General features: G+C 35.4%; 1 protein-coding gene across 7 annotated transcripts; it reads right to left on the bottom strand.

Annotated features, from left to right (window-relative positions):
* Positions 1 to 251: 251 nt before the first annotated feature.
* On the bottom strand, positions 252 to 25,308 carry LOC130049106 (multiple epidermal growth factor-like domains protein 10). Of its 7 annotated transcripts, none has more exons than XM_056146289.1 (13): positions 24,984 to 25,307; positions 17,041 to 17,277; positions 13,795 to 14,046; positions 13,537 to 13,674; positions 9,473 to 9,610; positions 7,645 to 7,785; positions 5,713 to 5,850; positions 5,105 to 5,245; positions 3,905 to 4,033; positions 3,182 to 3,197; positions 3,041 to 3,081; positions 1,344 to 1,365; positions 252 to 1,102 (listed from the first exon to the last, which is right to left on the bottom strand). In XM_056146289.1, the coding sequence occupies exons 1-13, from the start codon at positions 25,036 to 25,038 to the stop codon at positions 1,009 to 1,011; spliced, it is 1,542 nt and encodes a 513-aa protein (XP_056002264.1). In that variant the 5' UTR covers positions 25,039 to 25,307; the 3' UTR covers positions 252 to 1,008. The 7 variants fall into 7 exon arrangements, with proteins under 7 accessions (XP_056002264.1, XP_056002263.1, XP_056002262.1 ...); XM_056146288.1 differs by having other exon boundaries at positions 3,182 to 3,200; positions 24,984 to 25,306; XM_056146287.1 differs by lacking the exon at positions 1,344 to 1,365.
* Positions 25,309 to 25,554: the final 246 nt, after the last annotated feature.

Raw genomic sequence — 25,554 nt, 5'->3', positions numbered from 1 at the left:
GATTCCCGTTTCCTCTTCAACTGCCAAGAAGTGTGCATTTCATCACCTGAAATTACGTCATGATGACAATTCTGTAAGCATCTTTCAATTGATATTTTAACCGTTCTTCCATCGTCTTCCGTGATGAAACTAACAGGAATTGTCAGTTTTTTCGTAAATTTTCAATCCATATAAAAAGTATTCGGGACGACGACGAAAGAGGTGTTAAAATTCAGTGGTTTATCCATACAAAACAATAAAAACATCATAAATTGTTTCATGACCCTTACTTTATTTGATTATGTAACACGCATGCGCATATATGAGTTGATTTCCATATGTGTTTGTGAGTAACTACCTGTATGAGTTACTCTTTTAAAAATTAAAGAAGAAAATATCTGCAACGCAAACTAATTTTTCCCCATAAAAACTTGGCAGAATTTCGCCAAAACCGCAAGTAATTCTATGATTCAATAAATTAATGAAAATAATATTGATAGATTTCAATACATACAATTACAATTTATCATGTTTTCCCGTGAGTTCTCAGTTAATCACGGTCATTTTGACATGGGATATAATCGCTAGGGCGCCAATGATAATACAACAATATATATATATATATATATATATATATATATATATATAAATATATATATACATTCAAAATATATAAAGACAGGTTCACACCGTTCATGTAAGATATAAGTAAATATTCAACAGTTTTATCCCACGTACTCCCGTCATATGTTCATAAATCATTGAGACATTAGATTGCATTCAAAATAACAAACACACTCATCAACGGTCAGCCTTGTGGACAACAAAATGAAATACATTGGACGTTCGACGTCAAAACTGTACTGCATTATATGTGAAGGTTCATCATGGAAAACTAAATACGGTGGAAATAAATGCAGTAAAAATAATATATATCTTCGTCTTAGACTTTTCCGGCTACGTTCTATGTGAAAGTTCATCATAGAAAACTAAGTACAGTGGAAATAACTGCAGTACAAATAACTCGTCTTAGACTTTCCCGGTAGATTCGGTATAATGGTGAAGTTCCTCATACGTGTTCGGTTTGGCAAGGTCTCCCAGTTCTGCATACGGGGATCCAACCCTGTTATTGAGAAATACACGTGGTACAAATTTCAGTTTCATTTCAGATTTTCTGAAAATTACCGATTCCATCCTTATGTTCATTAATTTAAGCAATGAAATAATTTGTTTAGTATAATGTGTCCTCTACCATAGTTCCAATATATTACTACAATGTTGGATAGTAAATACTATAAGGTAATCTAACTTATAAACCACTTCAATATTAAGCTCATTCCTTCAACAATTCAAGACATACATACCGATTTGAAACGCTTGGTATATCTGAGAATAAAATAAAATACGTTGACCCGAGTTTTAATGCGAAATGTTGATTTATAAAAGAAATTGCAGAAAACAAACGCAACGGCATCGGGACCTGATACTGCATTACATCTCAAATTCAAATGCATGCAGTAAACGTGGTATCAAAGTGACATTTTCGGCGTTTACAATTCTCAGAAATCACAACAGCTTTTACTACAGGTGACTGGAGACAATAATCAAAGTTCACTTGTCCGTGAAAGCATCTTTAAAAGGTTTTTCTGGAAACTGACACGCCGATCATTATGTTCCATTACACAATATTTAACCGTATGAGACGCATGCTTCATAGTCGTGATTTTGGGTGATACACAAATTCTGAAGTACAATTTTTACTTTGACCAAACAAGCAAGTACTTTATTTTCATTTGTAGCAAATTATTTCATGATTTAAAAAATACGAAAGTAGAATTAGCATGTGGTATCAAGTTTTAAAATGTTATCTACCCTAACCCTCATATCAATTAAGAAACATTAATGTCCGCCTGATTAGATGAAGAAGCTGCAGATCGGTTGACGTTACTGTTTACCACAGTTTTGTGACACGTGTCAGAGATATGGTCAATCGTACACGTGATTAATAGCAAGTATCCCATATGTTTAATAATTTACAATACAAGGGGTCAAGTGCTCCTTCCATAAAAATAACATTTGTGCAATTTACATATCGCTGATATATTACATAAGACATATATAATTTACATGATAAGAAATAAATGTCGAAATAACATATGCCACTCCATGTTATCGAAATCAAAATTTAAAGAACTAACAACCATAGGACCATGACTTCACTTTGAAAGTTTCCAGATTTCGGAAGCATTCTTTTTTTCTTTTTTTGAGTTTACTAGGAAAATGGAAATTAAAAACAGAAACCAATGAGAATTTCATCTCTTATCAGTGAAAACGAATTTGCAGTCATCTCATGTTAAGGTTTTTATGAAAGTCCAGAGATCCTAATGGTATTTTTTCAAAGACAAAGTGTAGTACACATCCCCCTCCCCAAATTTCTAAATAAATGCATATTTTATTTCAGAATACCAGCAAAATGTACGAAGATATGTATGTTAATCTATATGCCTTTCAAGAAAAGTCAGAAATCAGTGTTAATTTTAATTCGTTTTCAAAATCATGAGTATTTTATAGGAAGAAAATATATTTCAGAGTGGTATGCATATCTACAAATTCAATGTGTATGTGTACTCAGTTTTATTTCCACTGCGTATTTCACAAAGCAATGCATAATTGAGCAACCCTTCTCCCTTATCTGAAGCTCGGAAAGTAAATAAACATTTCACATGTGAATAAAATGTAACACGAGTTGACGGTGAGTAACGTTGTGCAAGAATATATTATGTCAAGTGCTGAATTTGTGCAAATGTGGTTCTCCATTGTTTATAGCATCCCGTCACTCCACTTTCAGATCAAGCATCGTTTGAGATAACACGTTGTAAAGCAGAGTAAACAGAAAACAACGAAATATTAGTTTCATTATTGAACATGAACTATTTAGAATGTTAATGATATGCACGTGTACCAATTCATCAACAATAATCGCCTACAAGCTGGAATGCAGTAAGATAAAGTCTGTCAACTCTTTAAAATTATCCGTTTCGTGACAAGAGGATGCATTTACCTGAATTGTGAGCACTCCTTGTTTCACTTCTACAGGTTTCTCTGAAATCAATAAAACATACCTTGTGATGTATCCGATTAATGAACAACTTCTTTAACGTGTCTTACAGAAATGAAGTATACAATCAAATGTGATAGTTACCCTTTCTTTGCATATTCTGCTGAAATAACAATATCATAAACATGTATTAAACAATAGTCTATATGTATGTAATGGATACTGACTTATTTATAATGTGAGAACATTTTGAAGCTAATATACACAGGTAGTGTATATTACAATAGGACATTTGTATTGTTTTTTTCAATATTGATGATGTTGCTGTTTGTGTCTCTTAATTGATTTGTATGCGTGAGCATCCCCTGCGTAGGATCAGTTTCAAATTGAAGCAGACTACTGTCAAATAACTTGATGTTTCAGAGATTTTAAAAGTATCGTTTAAAGTAAACATTTCGCAAATTATATTGCACTTATAATGATCTAGTTTGCAAGTACAACCTCTCAATAATTCAAAAGTTGTCTGTTATGTTTCATAACAAATGATATGTCATTCTGTAAGTGAGTTTGATTGACGAGATAAAAGGCTGACAGCGGGTATGGCCGGTCAACAGGGGCTGCTTACTCCTCATAGACACCAAATCCACCCAGAGTTCCGTGTTTGCTATCCCTTCAATTTTGTATTTTCCATGTGATTTGTGAGATGGATTACTGTTCGTGATCTTCACTTTATGTTTGAAATTAATTTTCGCTTTTTATGTGTTTGTTTTAAGTGCTCAATATTAAGGAAAATCTGTGAAGGAAAGACAATCGACATTTTTATTATTGTTTCCTGTAATGTACATACATCTAACTTTTTATACTTACTCTGATTTCTCTTCCACATCAGGAAGTTGATGATACTTCCAATAAGCACTATAAAAATAGATACTACAATACTTATGATGGTGGCGGTGTTGTCATCTGTACAACTTGTAACGCGGGATGATAACTCTTCTGTAAATAAAGGTAATAAACTATTTCAGCAATAATAAATGATAAGACGCAATATTTAGAAGTATTAAAAGTTGCTGTACTTTGGTATTTATTGAAATAATTTATTTCAAACTATAGGGGAAGATAATACCTCTAAAACAAAACCGTACTAAAACAAATTAAGGCATAAATGTATCGAGGACGCATTATTTATATACAATGCTCATTTGCATTCATATGTCGTTTAAATGGAAAGTCGTGCAGAGAAAACGTCGTTTGTGATTACTGCAGCAGCAGCGGCTTTATTTTGGTCCTTTGTATCATTTGTATAAATATCAACTGAAGAATATTTGGATTGTTTTATTCAGAATAGTTTTTTTTAAACAACGACGTCTGTTTAAGATCTTTATTTTTAGTTTCAGAATTTGGTGCATGTATTTTTGCTTTAGTAATTTACATGGTGGTATTGCAGAACATAATGAGGGTTTTACGGTGTTCAAAGGCAAGTTAGAATCATGTATATGCTTTAACTTGTAGACCGATTCATTTTATACACTTCTTGTTTTTCTTATAGGAAAGGTGAAGATAACGAACACTGATCAATCTTACAAATCTTCAAACTATGGATGGAAAACGCAGATAGATACAGTGTTATCAGAGTTAGCTTTTAATTTAACATTGTATTGTAAGATAAATGCAGGGTTATCAGTATTAGCTTTTAATTCAACATTGTATTGTAAGATAAGTGTTATTCAACATAGATCGAGAAGTGGTTCGTTTGTCTGAATATAGAAATTATCTATAAAGATGGCTGATCATATTGTGTTTATATGTAAAACATTCAAAAACATAGACTTATAGGTGCGGGTAGTAATTTACCAAAGTTGAAATTTTCATGATCCCTGGTTTCAGGGTGGAACTAAATCATCATAATAGCTATCCCTTTTATCATTTCAAAAAACAAAAAACAACAAAAAAAAAAACCAAAAAACAAAAAAACAGCAACTTGGATTTTGCTCATATTGTAGAACAGATGGCCGTCACTTATCAAACAATTAAGACGGAAAGATAGATAATTCTTTATTGTGTTACCTGTACCACAGAGAGGCCCGCTCCACCCCTCCTCACATCCTCCATCACATATCCCAGTGGTCTGATCACAACTACCATTTCTACCACAGTACACGGTACAGCTGTTCTCACAATTGATACCGAAATACCCACTGGGACAGTCTGGTGAATTATTATTTTGTTTACGTTAAAGCGTTATAACATTATAAATATCAAAGTTATAAAGTATCAAAGACGACTAAAGGTGTTAGTATATTCATACATGTATGTATTTTGCCGTTTCTATATTTTGTTCACATGGCAAAGCATTTACTCATGACAAAACATGAAATACCCCGTTTTCTGTCATCATTGTTTTGCAAATATACATGAATAAATACCTTAGATGAAAACAATTTCAAAATGTACAATACCTCAATTTTTGTGTATAAACACTCTTGTTATTCACTTTGTCACTGTGTTTACTCGCAAGGTATTAAATTTTGTGACGGTTACTTCGATGAACAAGTAACTGTACTTCATGATTTATACATATCTATTATATACCAATTGGATGCAGTCTTACAATATCTATTATATACCAATTACATGCAGTCTTACAATAAATGTATAATAAATATAAAATTCACTCTCCTTGCAATGTCCTCCCTGGTATCCTGAAGAACAGCCACTCAAACACGTGCCGTTAACATGATGACACTGTTTGTTGTTTAGACAGGAACCACATTTCTGTGTGCAGCCTGCGCCGTACATCCCACCATCACATTCTGGAAGAAACCATGTATACCAGAAGATACTGCCCCAAAGTATATTTTGCATGAAGAAAACATTATGAAGGTAATTCATTTCAAAATCAAGATATAATAATTTCCCAAAAATATACTGTCAAAACGGCATCAAATTATCATATTTTGTAGCAATATTCCATTATCACCTGGATATGGTGTTCATGTATCCTAGCTTATTTCATACGCACATAATTGCTCTACGTATGGCCAGTTTTTAAGTCGAGGCAAGCTTCTGATAAATGAATTGAAGCTACACTTGTTTTCAACAGTCTCGTTTAAAGTCTGCATTTTGCAAATCGTATTGTTAGGATATAGGGTTCACGGCGGGTGAGACCGGTCAACAGGTGATGCTTACTCCTCCTATGCACCTGATCCCACCTCTGGTGTGTCCAGGGGTCCGTGTTTGCCCAACTATCTATTTTGAATTGCTTACAGGAGTTATGAGATTGATCACTGTTCGTTATCTTCGCCTTGCGTTATAACAGTCCTATTTACCAACACAACTTGCCAATGAGTAAAATGTTATATGACATGTTTCACATCACTTGAGACTGTTCCCTTGTACCCTGATTTGATTATTTTATCACCGCCACCAGCGAAAAGATTATGCTTACCCCTCCTAGTAATCTTTTCCGCCATATTTTGAATATGAATCAAACGATAATATTTAGAAGCGGTTTCCCAAAATAAACATATGAAAAATTCAGTCCTCCTTTCACGATGTCTTTGTGAGATCATTATCATGATTTAAACACATCTGAGTCCCAACTATAAACTGATGTTGAAAAGAAGGAAATATTTTATCTAGTTCCATTTTGTTTTTCACTATTCCAATATTAGTTCTTTTCTAATAGGTACACGAACGAAAGATAACATTGGTTATATAACTTGAAATTTCTGATAATTATTAATTACCCCGCCATTGTAGAGAGTTGAAAAGCTGCAGATAGCAATGTTCAATCTCAAATGCTACAGAAATTGGAGAATCGAAAATAGGGTAATACTGTTCCCTGGAAATACCAAGGGATGTAACATTTAAAGTGGATGGAATTGAATCCTTTCCATGCAACGATACATTGTGCAAAGTTTAATTTGAATGTCCCAGTCGTTCCTGCTTGACATATAGCATTGGTTTCTCTTGGGTGATATTTTGTCAATTTTGTACACCTTAAAAAAAGATATCACCTTTCGACTGAAAAGATGTAAGTTCCCTTTACCAGAGGGTGCTTCATATTAAATTCCATTGTTATTGACCTAGTGCTTCTTGGGAAAAAAATCAGGTGTAAGATACTGTTATTTCGCTTTGTAAGATGGTCTGGTCTTAAGTCCCTTTACTCACATTTTAGTTATCCCATATTTGATTGCAATTGTGTAAGCATTTTTGTAACTGTGTTTATTATTTGAAATATTACCGACGTCAAAAATAAATTACGAATGCTAATGTGAGATTTAGGTGGACTAATAACAAGGTTATTTTCTTAAACATTATGAAAATAATGTAGCATTCGCATTTTTTGCTAAGGAACTTTGCACACATGTACAGGGTGTTTTTTTTACTCTTTAAACAGCACACGTACAATAGAAGCCAGAAAATATACCATGCATTGAATTAGAATTAACTTTAAAATCATAACATAGGTCTGATATTTTTTTTAAACATATCATCATCATTATTCTGCATTATGCATAATGTTGTCCTAAATAAAACATTTTAAACTAGGATTTTAAACCATTTGGGTTTGTAAAACTAGATTCATTCCGACATACAGTTACCTCGCTGACATGTTGGCATCTTCCATCCCGGTTTACAGCCCCCGTCACACTCCCCAGTAAATCTGCTACAACGATTTGTCACTTTACAGTTCTCACTGCATCTCTGTCCGCAGTTCTTTCCATAAAAACCAGGTTGGCATGCTATTTCAGGCGAAAAGTAAATTGTATAGAAACGTATTTGTCCATCAAACATTGTAACATTAGGAAGGGTATCATAAAAATGTCATTGCCATCAAAAGATGGAAATAGCGAAGAGTGAGCAATCTCATAAACATTCTTTAGAAACACAGCTTTTTTATAGCTGGACACGCACGGCCCCCTGGAAACACCAGATGTTTGTGTCATATGCCTAAGAGGAGCAATTATCCCCGTTTGACCGGTCACACTTACCGTGAACATTATATTGATCAGATGAACGGAGTAATCCGTAGTCAAAACAAGTAATGTGAGTAAAGGACGGACTAACAATTGGTATGTAATGATTCAAACAACATTGACTTAAACGACAGGTGGTACTTGCAAATACATGCACATTATGTATTACATGGTTTAATTCTTACGCAATTAGTAAAATGTACTATGATTTTGTTGTGATCTCCAATTTATTGACAAGAAACATGTCAGACACTTATTGACTTAGCATAATACACTACGTGAATAGCACACAGAAAAAGTGCAACATTGTATAATATCACCTGATTATTTGGACAGGGTCAGTTAGTGTACAAACAATTTCGGTATAATGTTTTAACTTTAAATTTATAAAGACCAAACTGTACAGAACAGTCCCGTGTCATTCGATATCTGACACATTGGACAATTTTAGACTAATTACTTTGTATCAGAGAACGTGTTCAATAAAAATAAAAACTTTCTTGTTTCTCCATCCGTTTTTTACACATCAGTAACTATTAATAAATCATCACGAAAAATTGAAACAATGACGATTATAATTACGAAATATATTACAACCATTGGAAATGTTAGATGAATAATAATTATTTATTAATGATCGTAAATGGTGGGAGAAGGGATCTTTCATTGAATAAGAAGTATATAACTATTATAATTGTAAATCTCCATACAATAATGGACCTCGTCAAAATTATTATAAGTATAATATTCAACACCGAGGCAATGTTATGCTGATCGTGGTGTTAACCAATCGCAACTTCTCGGGTTGGTTTGCCGCTTGCCGGAAAGGTCCAAGAATATGCGATTGGTTGTAGACCTAAGCATCTGTGATGTTACCTTATTTTTTTTTTGGGGGGGGGGGCTTCGTTTTGGTAGTTTCCATTAAGTAGATTGGAGACTAAAACCCCCGACTTCATAAGAGTGATATTCCCGAGAAGGACATTCAACAATAACCAATCAATCAGTCAATCAATAGGAAGCCGGTCATTTTAACTTAATGTTGTTCATTCTTAATTCTACCATATCAATGACATGATCGGTGAATAAGACAACATATTTGCGTTTCATAACATATCTATAAAGACGTATGAAATCTGATAGCAATAGCGGTAGTTTAGTGTATTTGGAAATGTGCATAGCTGCTTTAAGGTTTTTAAATTCAATCATGGATTCCAGACGCATCAGATGTTCGCATAACATAGGTATAAACCATTCCTTAGCAAAACGTTCGGTATCAAAAGGGAAAGTAATATGTCTTTCGGATATGACCTTGAAAACAGATACCAATGTCAAGAACATATCTGATATTTCTAAATGGTATAACACATGCTTATGAATACTGTACACCTTTAATTTATAAGAAATACTTTTCATGAACATTGTATTTCAAAGAAACAAGAAATGTTGAACTCACGTATCTGGCATTTCTCCCCATATACCCCAGCATCACATCCCCGAGGGCACGTGCCGTTTTGATAGTGACATGGCTCCCCATCGCTACAGTTCCCACATGATGACGAACATTCCAGCCCATACGCCTGTTTATCACATACTGAAAGTGTCAAAGGAGTTCGTAATAATCACATGGTAAAAAGTATAAAAACGCTGAAGCTGACACATGTAAAACAAACGTTCAATAAAGTTAACATAATCCGCAATTGTCTTGTACGTAAGTAATTGTAAAATTGACGATTCCTTTGGTGATATCAATGGACTCTTGTAAATCAGTGTAATTAGATATGCGACCCCCCTCCGTAAAAAAAAATCTAACAAATCTGTGACAACATAATAGTACATGTAACAAGCGAACCTCAATTTAATAAAAAAGAAAATATCACCAAACGAAAAAAAAAACAACTCAGAATAATATCATCTAAGGTAAAACACACTGCGACGTCATAGTACTTTTGTGTTCAGTTGCTATGATCAATAAAAGCTACAGAAGACCGGTAACACGGTCGGAATATTTCAATTCAGTATTGTTTAGAGTTTCTTGATTCTTGTGGTGCTTATCGCTAGGTTCATATACCACTATCTTTCAAATACCAGTTGCGTAAAGCACTTCTGACCCGAACTACTTTTGCTATCATCCCCGCGTCAATATCCCCTACTTTGCTTTCCTGTTTGATCAATAGGATACACGAATTATCAGTCTTTTTTTTTAATATCAACACAATTTATCGACTTTAAAATACAACCAATATACTAACTAATTTGTTTATTGGTTTATCAAACAGAAACCAATCACGAAAATGATCAGTTATACATGTATGGGTCTGAAAAGCAATACTGTTTACGCCTAACTATTTAAAAATAGTACCGGGACGTCTTACATAGAACAGTTGCGTGAGAATAATATGGCGTCCACTGACATAATGCATGGCGCATTTCATAGAAATATACACACTATCAACAAATACTCCTAAATTATTATTAGAAAAGTGGATAAAGAGATATGTCAACAATTATTGTCAACAAGGAACCATTCAGACCTGGTGGATCAAATATTGACTGCCTAGCAACCCGACCAGCTGTAATAACAGGAAATATTACATAGACAATATCTTTCTCCTCTGCATCCATTGTAGACGTAACGAATATAAACATATTTATCATGTCTACTCACTTTGTGTTGTAGAATGTCATATCACCCCCTCCAATGAGAAACCACGTGAAAGAGAATTTAAAAATATTGTAATTCCAATAACAAACAATTTTCACTAAAACCACTGTATTCTATAAATTAAAGTAGCAGAGTGGTTAGAGCATTGCACTCAAAATCACACGGCCTCTGGTCGGTGCGGGTTCGAATCCCGCTCGTGCCGGTAAGTGAGGTTGCAGAGTTTACTTGAGGAAGGTCGGTGGTCTCTATCCAGTTACATTGTATCTGGGTTCTCTCCTCCACCAATAAAAACTAGGCACATCAGATAACTGAAAAAAGTTGAGTGCGGCATAAAACAAATATCAGTCAATCATTAGCATATTTTGATTGATGGCATATGCATTGAAGAATTCAAACTCGTTTTCCCTGAAATTCAAACAATATTTTATAACACATTTTGAATTATAACTAAATCAACTGTGAAAGTAAAGTGTTGGAATTAATTTACGATCCAGTCATGAAAATATGAAAACAAATTCTAGGAATGTTCACTGCCTTACAGTTACAGTCAGATTATAGCCATGATCATAGAGTCGTGTCGTCGTACCGAGTTACGGCGGAGAGAGGGAGGAAGGGGGGATTGCTGATAGCAACCATGTTCATTCATAATTTTGAAATGAAATCATCAATATATTTTTGGACCATATCTTGTTTATAAATTGATGACTCTAATTTCCCATGTGCGATTAAAACTAGTCTATAAAAAAAGGGTGATTCGAGTCATAGAATTGTTACATGCAGATCACCCATTATTTTATCACTATGAATAACTAAAATGTCAGCATAAAACATTAATTCAGGAAATTCCGATCTACTGAGGAAATGTTCAACCCATTGTAAATATTTTCTGCTAAAAAGTCGTCATCTATGACAGTGTGGAGTCGGACTGAAGACTGAACGTCTGAAGTATTTCTGGCGCACGACGCTGTGTAGAAATTGAATCAAACGTTGTTCCCGTTACGTATGATGAAAATGAACCCCTTGATTTTTTAAGCTTAATTTCTCAGGAGCCTACCCTAACCCCTGTTTGCACAACACACAAGAGGCCCACAACCCTTATCGGTCATCTGAATACTAGTGAAAAAGTATTAAACTTTCCATAGGCTATAAGATCTAGAAAAAATTCTGTTCTGAATATATAAGCTAAATTCTAATGTTCAGCAATACTATCAACCAAGACGTGTTCTTAAAACTTCACCGCCTTCAAAAGTGCATACATTGATGAAAGGCTTCAAATAATAGGTGTATTGACATAAAAACATCAAAAGATATGACTAATTTGGACTTATACTAAAATCATAACCCTCGGCTATGATCGCAATTCACCATTTTTGTACATCATGTTATGCTATTCCTAAGTATGCATTTATATTTCATACAGTATCAGCAAACTTACACATCAATACTTTATACTAAGTTTAGCCTACTCTGGGGTCAAAACCCTTACTCTGAGGATCATCAAACTTACAATTTGCTCTATCGACTTAGTTTCAATTTAGTATCAATAGCACCAGCGAAGATGTTATTTAAGGATTTTACACATTAGCATAATATAACAATTTGGCACCGCCCTGGGGTCGGAATCCCTACCCGGGGATTATGAAATTTACAATTTTTGGTAGAGACATTCCCTCTCTCCATCACCATGCATTTAATTTTTCTTACACATGTGCGGTTCTTGAGAAGAAGATTTTTGAAAATTGGTTGATTTGGGGCAGTTTTTGTCCCACTCCTAAGGCCACAGGAGTACATGAATCCTGAAATTTACAATTTATGTTTCCCTTGTCCCAAAGATGCTTCATACCAAATTTGAAAAGAATTGGACTGATAGTTATCAAGAAGTTAAAATTGTTCAATTGTTAACGCAGGACGGACGACGCAAGATGCATGACGACAGACGACAAGCAATGGCAATGGGTAACCTGAGTTTACTCAGGTCACCTAAAACGTATACTCTGTCAGACACCTTATGTATACGTGAAGTCAACAAGGACGTACACGAGTGGCAATTAGATTGGAAATAAAGTGCCGACAGTTCTAGCCTATTTGTAAAAATGTAGGATTAAAGTGTTACGGTCATCCAGTCTCTGTTAGTTTTAAAAGGTAAATATTAAATAAAACACAAACTGTTCAACTTGTAGACTTAATAAGATCATGAATTATTATTGTAAAATGATCAATGTAAGTACACACATAAACTGCATCATGTGTAAATATTTGTGCGTTAAAGACGTTTTTTTCCACGAGAAGGGGAAGGGGGTGGAGCACATTGACTCTGTGTCAAACTATGTGTTCTTTCCATACTCTATTAATAGGTTTCACTTCTCGTTAGCACCTACCAATGCCAAAATCACAATAATTTTGAGAAAACAAACTTTGTAAACTTGTATACAAATAATCAACTTTACTTAATCAATGTATGGTGCAGAGGTATACGGTAAAATTGTTTTACCGCTTTTAAACATCTTACGAGTTTCATCTTTAATCAAAATAAAGCATTGATATGCATTTACCCGGTCTTTGCTGTTATCTTAACAACTTTAATAATTCTAATTCTTAAATTACTTTCCGTGTTAGCAACAACAGGTGTAGTTTCGTTACTTTGGTTATTCCCAGTTAAAAAGAATGGCGGGAAGAGAAATATCATTATTAGACTCGGAGAGATCTTGGTACTGCTGTAATCGGTGCGCTACGGAGCATTTCATCTGGTTGCTTGGATTACGTGTTTTGGGAATGACAGATTGATAACAGAAGTGTATCAAAGCTTCAGAGGGCCTACTTTGGAAAACAATAAACTCAGAATAAACGGTGAGTACCTTGACTACAGCGAAGACCTTGATAACCCGGTATACAGCCCAGACAGTGTCCCGTACTGATGTTACACCTCTTCTCTTGACATTTATCGGGACACGGTTGGTCACAATTCTTTCCGTAAAATGTTGGGTCAGAGCATCCTGTGTAATTAGATCATCAAATAGAAATATTCAAACTTTCAAAAGTCCAATTTTCATATTTATTAATCAAGGCATATAACACCCCAAGTAAAGACAAATTGAAACAATTCTGAAACTTACCATGAACTTCCACTTCACATAGTTCATTATATGCGTCTCGTGAGTAGTAGCTAGGGTAGGTAACACCCGGTCTCCGTTCGTTGTAGTATATCACATATCGTCCATGAACAGAACAGCTTATTGTCTGGTTCTCTACTGGAGTACCGTCCACATTCTGTATTTCATGGAAACAAAGATGGCCGTCATCCTTTGACGTAGTATTGGATACGTAGAGGTAAAATCCAGCAAATCGATTATAAAACACACCGGGGCCTGCAGATAAAATCGATCTTAGATAAGTGATATGCATATTTACATGAAAAACCAGATACGCTGCTTTCACGTTTTGGCAAATGAAAAACCAAACAAGAAGCCCACATGCATTATCAGCCATCTGAATACTAGTGAAAAAGCATCACTACTACAGAGGGCTATGAAATCTAGAAACATAATTCCTGTTCTGAATATCTAATTTAAATTCCAATATCCAGCAACATTATAAAACAAGATGTGTTCTTAAAACTTCACTGCCCTCAAAATGCTACATTGATGAAAGGTTTTACGTAATATAATAAGTATAATAATATAATAATATCAACATGAAAATATCAAAATATATGACTAAATTGGATCCATCGTAAAGATGTGAAATTCACCTTTGTGTGCATTCTTCTCTGCTCTTCTTAAGTATGCATTTAGATTGTATATAGTACCAGCAAACTTACACATAAATACTATATGCTAAGTTTGGTCCCATCATGGGGTCAGAATCCGTACTCTTGGGATCACCAAATTTACAATTTTGGTAAAGGACTGCCTGTTCTTTTTAAATAGCTATTTAGTTTCAAGTTCATATTAATAACACTAAAGAAGATGATACTAAAGTGTTTTACACATAGACACTATATTAGGTTTGACCACGTCCTGGGGTCAAAACCCCTACACTGGAGATCATGAAATTTAAAATTTGGTAAAGGCCTTCCTGATCTACATTACTATGCATCTACATTTTCTTAAACACGTGCGGTTATAGAGAGAAACTTTTTGAAAATTGGTTAATATAGGGCAGTTTATGCCCAGCCCCTAAAGTCCCAGGGTGCAGAAATCCTGGCATTTACAGCATTGTTTTATTCTTGTTACAAAGACGTGTTTAATACCGATTGTTAAGCTGTTCTTGGCACACTGATTTTGACTGCGGATAACTCCGTTTACCTGATCGGGATATGGGGTTCACGGCGGGTATGACCGGTTGACAGGGGATGCTTACTCATCCTAGGCACCTGATCCCACTTCTGGTGTGTCCAGGGGTCCGTGTTTGCCCAACTATCTATTTTGTATTGCTTGTAGGAGTTATGAGATTGATCACTGTTCGTTATCTTCACCTTGCATACCAGATTTGAAAAGAATTGGAATGATAGTTATGAAGAAGTTAAAAATCTATATTGTTAACACATTTAATAACTGACCAATTTTGATACAAGCTGATACCAAACTCCTATGACCCCAAGCTGATACCATACCCCTAGGGCTTCCGTGGCCGAGTGGTTAGATCATCGCGCTCAAAATCACACGGATGCTCGCCTCTGTCGGGGAGGGTTCGAATCCTGTTCGCGCCGGTAAGTGAGAAAGTTTCCCAGTTTACGTTCGGAAGGTCGGTGGTCTCTTCCCAGGAACATTGTATCTGGGTTCTCTCTTCCAACAATAAAAATTGGGCGCCACCAAATAACTGAAAAATTGTTGAGTGTGGCAGAAAGCATCAATCAAACAATCAATCAACCAAACTCTTACCCCTGGGATCATCAAATTCACAGTTTTGGTAAGAAACTACCTGTTCTTTCTAAATACCTATTGATATTCAATTTAGTATCAACAGCACTAAAGAAGATGTCATTTAAGTGTTTACACATATACACTATATGTACGGAATGCGTACTCCTACTCGGCACTTGATCCCACCTATGGTGTGTCCATGGTTGCGTGTTTGCACAACTCTATTTTGTATTGATTATAAAAGTTATAAGATGAATAGATGTTCGTTGTCATGTACTATCATGTGGTGATCTGCATAAACACAATATCTAGGTACTTCTTTGGCCATCCAAATCACCAGATTTGAACCCTATCGAACATGTATGGGGCGAACTGAGTATACATTAATCAAATAGAACTGCAGCCTTAGACTTTACAACCACTGTACCTGGGGTAGAACAACATTCCTGGATAGTTTTAGAGATTTGCTTGCTTCAAAGGGGATGCGTTTTCAGGCAGATGTTAGTTGTCCTGGAAGACACACTTTACATTGAACTTGGAGGGTTTAAAACCCTTAATGACCGTAATTACCTTTAGTAGAGGCGGAGTGGTTAGAGTATTGCGCTCAAAATCACACGGCCTCATACCTCTGGTCGATATACGTACAGTATGGTGAAATGGATCGGAAGAGGAGTATACACATTTTACCATACATGGATGAAAGTGCTTATATATCTAGGAATAGAAAAGTTTACTTCAGAACGGGTGATATCATAAAATGACCATCTGAAGATTTTAGAAAGACGTCGCTTCAACGTTTCAGATGCGACCTGTAGTATATTACAAGGGATTAAAACACGCATTTTGTTGAAAATACTAAATTTTGCACATTGTTTAAGAAATTTGTTTTGCCATTTAGGGCTTTTCAGCCATAAGTTTGAATGAAATTTTCCTTGAACATGTTCTTGATCAGTCCTTGCATATTTAACTCACATATGATGATCAATATAGTAAAACAAATAATGAATGTAGTTGGGCATAACAAATAATACATCAAGAAATCCATAGTCAACCGGGGCTGAGTTTAACATAATTAGCAGTCTTACATGTTTAATTTACTTCTAAAACTAAGCTGAAATGATTGCCTAATATCCCGAATTCATTACATTCTTTTATTTTATGTGCTTAGACGCATGAACTAATTCCTAATTTAAACCAATCGATTTAAAAGTAAGTATCGCTGGTCATTCTATAATTTAAAAAAGAAGTCCACATATTTTCAGAAATACACAAACAGTAAAACCATCTTAACTGGATACTCAATATTACTAAACCATAACGCTTGCATTGCTGTTAAACTGCAATAGAGACATACTTTTAACTTGTACTCAAATTTTCACTTACAATCAAATCATTTTACTGAGAGTTCAATAATTGGACACATAACTTCCTTAGTATTTTGAACCAACCATTCCCAACATAAAATTAGGTATGCAAGATAAAAACATCAACACGTACTCGGAACATTGTCCGTCCTATAGTAGATGTTAATGTGACTAATGCTGACCATACTCTCCAGGTCCACTCTCCACATCGCTGTTGTTTGACTCGGGCCTGATAGAGTACATTGGTTTCCTCCTGCTGCACGGTCGGTATACATTCCGTCCACAGCCTTCGCTGCGCCCCATTCCACATCATAATGTGCCTCAGGCCAGTTATGTTTCTGCCATGCTGGTTTTCGTAATGCTGCATTTTCTTGAACGTAAGAAAAGTAATGAAATATACAAACTGCAGATGTAATAGACTGCGTTTTATATTTACGATTACCACATGCACATGCATTGAAATTAACATCAGATCAAAATATGTAGATTATTGTACTGAATATGTAGTATGTTCCACTCGTCAGCAAATTGCAATTTTAAAAATCATTTATTATAATACAAATACTAAGCATACATTGTGCTGGGAAGTTGTGGATGTCCCACTATCATGTACCCGAACCCTAAGGTAAAGCAAGTACATACTATTTAAAAACAACCAAACAACCCACTATATGACAATACACTTCCGATATATTGAGCTATAAACATGATCCGCCTCTTTCCGTCAACCACAGATTTCTCTCGCATCCAAGTTTTCTGAGTAAAACTATGTAAAACGTAATTTAAATGTGTATTGTTATGTTCATCAAACAAGTTGGTCTACCTTTTATCACTTGATATTATCACCACATTCCCATACTGTATGATACACGTAATAACTAATACGTTAAGGAAAATGCTACACCAGGGAAATATGATATGGATAAAAAGTGGAGGATTTGTGCAATGATGATTTTAAACTTAAAATTTTCAAACTCAATTTAGTCAAAAATACAGCTTTACTATTAAATAATTACTACAAGAATCGAAGCTTCTATTTACAGATTACCACTCGACCAGCTAACTGACCAGGCTACTCAGGTAAATATGTCGAAAACAAGGACCGCAAATAACTTATTCTAAAAGATTCTAAATACAGAGAACCTCGGTCTTTCAATTGGCGATATAATTTCAATTCTATTATGAGTTATGCTGAGGATTATGCCAGACGATGGGCTAGATATGAAAAAGAAGAACTTGATACATTGATACATTGTCAGAATGGATTAAAAGTGACAACCATTTGCTCGAAAGGCATCATACTTGGTACCTTCTACATCTACATCATACGGAGTGAATGACTGCTACTGATTTTGAGGTCAAATTGGACATAGAAAGACGCTGTCCGCTCAATACCTTGATAACTCTTTGTTTGACATGCATCAAAATTGGTACATTGGTAGGAGTAAATTACCCCTATTGATTTTGAGGTCGCATGGTCAAAGGTCAAGGGTTAAACTGGATATAGTAATATATCATATCCTATATTTTAAGAATAATTTGCTTGATAGAAACATCCCGGTTAGAATAGGTCCTCAGTGTCCCTTGCTTGTCGTAGAAGGCGATTAAACTGGGTTGTCTTTCGGATGAGACTGCAAAAACCGAGGTCCCGTGTCATAGCAGGTGTGGCACGATAAAAATTCCTCCCTGCTCATAGGTGATCAACCAGTATTCCGACGGTCCGATAGTCCGACGTTCCGGTAGTTCGACGGTCCTATAGTCCGACACTCCGATAGTCCGACGATACGGTAGTCCGACGGTCCGATAGTCCGAAACGCCGATAATTTGTGGCCACATATAAGAGATTGCTATGTAATAGGCAGCAGAAAACAGGATTAAGTGCCGTGTGCCAGAGCGATTTTTACGTCACAAAAGCAAAACATCGCACAGAGAGAAAACTCTGAACGGGTTCGACCTACATCGGGTACCTGTAAAGTGCGAAATAAAACGAAATATAACGAAACGAGACGAAACCCACCCAAAGGAGATGAAACAGATTGTATAACCGAACTCTATTAATTATAATAATTAAAAATGGTATCTTAAGCCCCTGTTAAAGTTACCACATATAAATAAAATTCGCCTCCCCATTGTGGTAAGTTTTCGGCTTGACAGATACAACGTTTTAAAAGTTGGAAGAGGGTGAGTAAGCACAAAGTTCAGATCCGAAGTTGATTGAATACCCTGTGTAATTAGTTTCGGATCTATATATTTCAGAACAGAGGGTTACAGTTCGGCATAAATACACGTTTCAGTATTTTTTGCTCTAAAGACAAATCTATGTATACATGTGGATATTGTGTATTTGTATGTCAAACGGTGGATTCTGAGTATGTCTTCCCGTTTTCTTTGTAATTTCTGCTTCCCTTGTTCATAAGCCTTTTGAGTTTACAAAATGCTGACATCCTTCTGATATTATTGCATAAAAAAAATCTGTTTTCCGTCCCGTTTTCAATTTCCCGTCCTAGCAACAAAACAAATGCATAGAGTTATATTTAGACTCACTACATAACAATAATAATTTTTATAACACATGTATATATATTTTACCGAATTGCATTCATTTAATATGGTATACTATCTAACTTTTTCCATTATTGAAAGTACTCGCACCTCAGCAGTTAGATATTAAATAAAAAGTTAAGAGCTCTTCCTGCTTTCAAATTTCTCAGACACCAGTTTATTAAAACAATGTATATATACTCAAAGGCGGATCCAACGCCAGCGACCCCACCCCTTGTTTAGTGTGTTTCGCCAAACCTGTGAGACTGTAACTCTCCGTTCTAAAATTTATGGGTCTGAAACTAATTGCACATGTTATTTAATCAAGATCGGATATGTACATTTTGCTTCTCACCACCTCCCCCCTTTCCAGTTTTTAAAACTGTGTATCAGTCAAGATGAAAGCCTACATCAAAGGGGAGGTGAATTTTATTTATATGTGGTAATTTTCAGAGGGCCCTAAGATACCATTTCTAATAAAAGAGTTCGGTTATACAATCTGTTTCGGTTGATTTCGGTGGGTTTTCGTTTCGGTAGATTTCGTTTCGCACTTTACAGGTACCCACCTACGTCTGTCTGTATGTATGCTGAATTTAAGGAACATTTTCATCGTGTCGTGTTTAGAGAGCTATGTAGATACATGTAGGTATACATATATATATATATATATATATATATATATATATATATATATATATATATATATATATATATTTATAGGCTTGTAGGGGGGATGACAGCTGATACTCGTCAGGGACGTAGCAACAGAGAGGGGGGGGGGGCGCTGATCCCTTCCCCACTTTTTAAAAACTTTCCCTTTCTTCTTTTTTACAAGTTAAAACTCTTTTTGGTTCATCTACCCCCCCCCCCCCCCACCAATCCTTTTTTGGCTGGCACCCACCTTCCCCCTTTCAAAAACGATGCCACACGCCTGCTCGTGTCTCCTTAACACTTTCAAAAGTAGGGGGTGGGGACAAGAGTATGTATTTGCCCCCTCTTTACACTTCTGGGACCCCAAACAATACCCTCATCTTTATATCAAATGTTGTTTGATAACATCCTCTCCTTAATTCTAGTGCAAGGAATTTCTGTTCAAAAATTGTTATTTGCTATAAAGAAAGGTATACCATAAAATTGGTATAAAATTCGGATATACAGATTTGCGTTGAAAAACTTAGATAGGCTCTAATTGGCGAATAATTGCATTATTGTCGTCCCACACAAAAATTGATTTCCTTATTGATTGCGTTATGCCCTGTTATACAGAAAATTTTAATTTAATAAACTTTTTCCCGTGGATGGGGGGGGGGGGGAACTTGAGGCCTAATTCAAACTTTTAAGACTGATCAGGGTGTAGGGATTCCTACCATTTTTAGCTTGTTATTTCAGGGGTTGGCGGTGATTATGTAGGTAACCGTCGCTATCTTCATGACGTTTATATGGAAAATTTTGGAATTGAATCCAATTTTAGCATGTGCCCCAATCTAAGTTTTGTGCTCTCCTACTAACACTTTACGATGTTTGACTACGGCATTGGCGTTGCCTTATAGCTAATAACAAATTCGTCCGAACAAATTGCTAATTCGACCGAACAAATTACTAATTTGTCCAAACCAATAGCTAATTCGTCCGAACGAATTACTAATTTGTCTGAACAAATAGCTAATTCGTCCGAACAAATTGCTAATTTGTCCGAACGAATGTCTATTTCGTCCGAACAAATCCGAAATTCGTCCGAACGAATTACTAATTTGTCCGAACGAATTACTAATATGTCCGAACAAATAGCTAATTCGTCGGAACAAATTGCCAATTTGTCCGAACGATTTTCTATTTCGTCCGAACAAATAGCTAATTCGTCTGAACAAATAATATATTTAGATATGGCCTTTCTACGCCACTGTGAGTTCACACTTGAATGATTTTGGTCAGAAATTCATTGTCTGATTTATATTCAGGCCGTGTCGAGTTTGGCGGTTTCTTGTAATTTCCTTAAAATAATGCCTGACATGAATAAATTTTAACTCTAATATTTAACATTTTTGATGATGGTCAACATGTCTGACTATTGGACCGTCGGAATATTGAACTGTCAGACTATCGGACCGTCGGAATACCGGCCCGTCGGACTATCGGACCGTCGGAATACTGGGCTTGAACCCTGCTCATAAGTGCCGATCACAGTCCTAAATTGTGCAGCCCTTCACCGGCAGTGGTGACGTCTCCATAATTTTGAGTGATTTATTCTTGAGAGGGACGTTAGAAAACATTCAATCAATCAATCTTGATTGATACCAAACTTGTTACACTGGTACATCATAAAGAGTAGACGACCCTTATTGATTTTAGATCACATGGTCAATCCACTATGAAGATATTGTCTGCTCAATATCTTGAATTGGTTTCGCACTACTATCGCTTAAACTATGCATGTCTATTTTTGTTCCATTGAGGCATAGATGTATTACACACACATTCCTGTTATAAATACACTGTGGAATTTTGTGATGACAAAAGCTTTTAACTGTTTTATAGTCTTTGTTCGTAAGTTCTTCTGCTGTGTTATTAAGGATTCATTCCTGGCACACTGATTCTGACGATGGATAACTCCATTTACCTAATAAGATACAGGGTTGACGGCTTATAGGCGTTATGAAATTGAGCAATGTTCGTTATCTTCACCTTTCATCGAAGACTCATTATTTATTAACAGTAAATAGTTTCATTCATATGTCTTGATCTATACATGTGAACTCGAAATAAAAGACACCAGAGTCCTTCACATCTGAAATGTACTTAGATATTACATTGAAAATAAATATTAACGGCTAACTGCTGACTCAGCTTTATAACAAACGGGACGATTTCGGCTTCTCCGCCGTCGGCTTCCCGTGTTTATGTAGCAGTATTCCATTACCACCTGTATAAGGTGTTTATATCTCTCGACAAATTTGAAGCGCGGGGGCTTCTGCGTGTGATCAGTTTTTTAAATCGAGACAGGCTACTGACTACAAAAACATGATGTTACAGTGTTGCCGTTTAAAGTCAGCATTTCCCAAATCATATGAACGTTATAATGGTCTTGTTTGCCAATGTGACCTATCTTTGGGTTAGTTGGTGTTTGGCAGGTTTCATACCGATTATTGGGTCATTATTACCACATCGATTTTGGCGACGGATTGTTCCGGGTAACATCAATGCGGATCTTAAACTCCCGATGCGTGATCGGTGCCTAATCATGAATAGGTTTGTTGTTCGGCATGTTCACACAACTTCTTTTAAAATAAAGAAATTAGCTCTCTTTAATATAATTATATTTCAATGTTTGACATTAAATTCAATATCGAATAAAGCTTGTGAATGTCAATTATACAACGTTAACAACACAGGGCTTTCAAAAGTAGCCGGTAGCCGGCAGATATCCGCCACCTATAGTAACATTACGTGCCGCCTACTTTAGTGACAAAAATGTATGTCCAATGAAAAAAAAAAACTTTTATAAAACTTTTAAACAAATTTTTGTGTTGTGTGCAAATGCTGCATTAATAATTTTTTCTCCATTTTCTTCATTTTTCTCAAATCTTAACGAAGAATAAAGTGTAAACCATATATGGTGACATTTTTTTTTTCACCTTTCGAATTTTCTCAACCTCTATTTCTTTTTCAGGACCGACGTTTGATTTCGGGGACTCCGCGTTTGTTTTGTTTTTTTACCCGTAGTAACTGACAATATTATCATTCACATCACTTTGCAAAAAGTTGTTAACTTTCCTTGATTAGACGTTTTTTAAAGTAAAAAAAATATCGCTAGAATCGGATTATATGCGAGGAAGTTCTAGTTCCCAGTTTTGTCTACCTGCCGTAATGCCATATATATCATTTTGTTTCATTGGTTAATGCAGTGCGAGTTGATAATTCTTAATTCGGAATATCTCGGGTGTGTAGTACGTTCTGGAGCTTCGATTTTGTACGAATTACCGGAGGGAAAATGAAAACATTTTCATATAATTTCAAGTTTTATGCGTCCGCTGGGATGCACAGTTATTGAAATAATGCGTCCTGAGCAAATTCAATGCGTAATTTACGCAGGACGCACGCCAAAATGAATCACTGTCAGAATGCAGGATTTTGCGTCATTTACCCCAGAGCTTCTGGGGGCCTTGAGCAACTCCCAGACCCCCGGCCGTAAGGGCGCCGAACATAGCTCGGCGTGCGATACGGCTGTGCCGTTCGCATTGGATCGCCTTCTACTTTTTCATTTCAGCCTCCTACTTTTAAATTTGTTGAAAGCCCTGATAATATCATGATATAGAGACATATTTAACTCCTCATGCTAAGAATTATTTTACTTGATATGTATTGCACAAGTAAAACTAATCTTGTAAATCTCGTAAACAATATCAATAGATATTTCTGTCAGTCTTCAAACTTCCTTGTTTCGTTGAATTGCTATGTGACTATGATATATGTATATAATACTTTAACAAATACAGATTAAGCAAGTAAAATTCACTAGAGGTTTTTTTTTTTTGGGGGGGGGGGCAGCATTTTGAATTTTTGTTTTCATTTTGTGTCTTCCGTTTTGTATATGGTCAACATTTCCTGAATCAACAGGATATCAACTGTAACTCATTTTCTAATATATGGTGGGTTTTTTTGGTGGGTTGGTTTTTCCTGTTCTTTTTAATGTCCTCAAACACGGAAGGATGCCTCTGTTTATCTACATGTTCCACACATAGAACAAATAAAGTCAGAACAATATGAAGAAATCCGATGATCAATTTACTTATTATATCTAACTTGAAATCGATTTATGTAAATTGTAAATGTATCTATGCAGATTCACTAACGTTTGGAAACAATTTATTTCGGTACAGTTACAGAAGAATGCTTATTTGATACATGCATGTGTTAAAATAGATCCGACAAAGGGACAACAGATGCAATTTTAACTTTTTGTAACCTCGGTATATATTTGCTACAACATCACGATATGTGGTCATACCATCCGAAACCCCACTCCTTAGATAAAAGGGGGATCCTAATTTTTGAAATTCCCCAATCTATCACATAAAACGTTTTGGAAATTGATGATACGATATACGTAAACCATGTCATCTCCAAAAACTTACGCACATAAATACATGCACCTGTAAGTGATAAACCGAAAGTGCAACTGGAATAAATATTCCCCACAGTAAGGTATGGAAAAACAATGCGATGTGTGATATAAAGTGATTTATAAAAGGTGTGAAATCCTCAAATGAAATACACACTCATACATCTCCACTTTTTGTATTCATGGTTATTTTGAATCCATCATTCACAGTTAATGTGAATAATACTGGAAATATTCGCTAAATATCCACGGGTTCATGTTTGCCCTTTTCTTAATTTTGTATTCTTTATTAGTTTTTTGTGATTGTTCGGAAATCTTTACATTTTCATGGAAATGGATTACCATATTTCTTTACAATATCAATTCACATTCAATATGAAGTATGAATGAGGGAGAGAGAAGGGAAGGAAACATACCATACGCTGTGGTGTATATTACACACAGTAATATTTGACAGATGATGATTACCATGGTAACCTCACTCCACAAGAATAGAAATCCTTCAACACAAACCACAGTTATAAATAAAACAAACTCCTGTACATCGTTAAACTTCCCACGATTCTCGGCGTCATATATTTCATTTCTCTAGGGCCGATAGTATCTCCTTTATGTGTAAATGCACGCGTGTTTAAACTGCATATTTTTGGTTAATGTATAATCCTTTACTTGTTGAATATTTACAAACCCTCAAGCACCTGATTGCGTCACAGAGACTTGTTTACTTGTTTTGTATGGAAAACTATTTGGAACAAATTTCTCCCCAAAATATAAGCACGTGTATATTTGTCTAGTTTTGTTTTGGTATTCAGGGATATAAAGCTTATAAACAATGAAGGCAGTGGGTAATTCCTGTACAGTAGACATATTGTATAATTTACCTCCATCAATTACCCAAATCAGATTCATTTTATTATTTACATACATGTACTTATAGTTTTCTTTCATTTTCTCTTCTGTGTGTCTACAACATATACGTATGTAGAA

The sequence above is a fragment of the Ostrea edulis genome, chromosome 8 (genome assembly GCF_947568905.1).
Source record: "Ostrea edulis chromosome 8, xbOstEdul1.1, whole genome shotgun sequence".
In the NCBI taxonomy this organism is placed as follows: Eukaryota; Metazoa; Mollusca; class Bivalvia; order Ostreida; family Ostreidae; genus Ostrea; species Ostrea edulis.
This window is presented reverse-complemented; position numbering and strand designations above follow the sequence as displayed.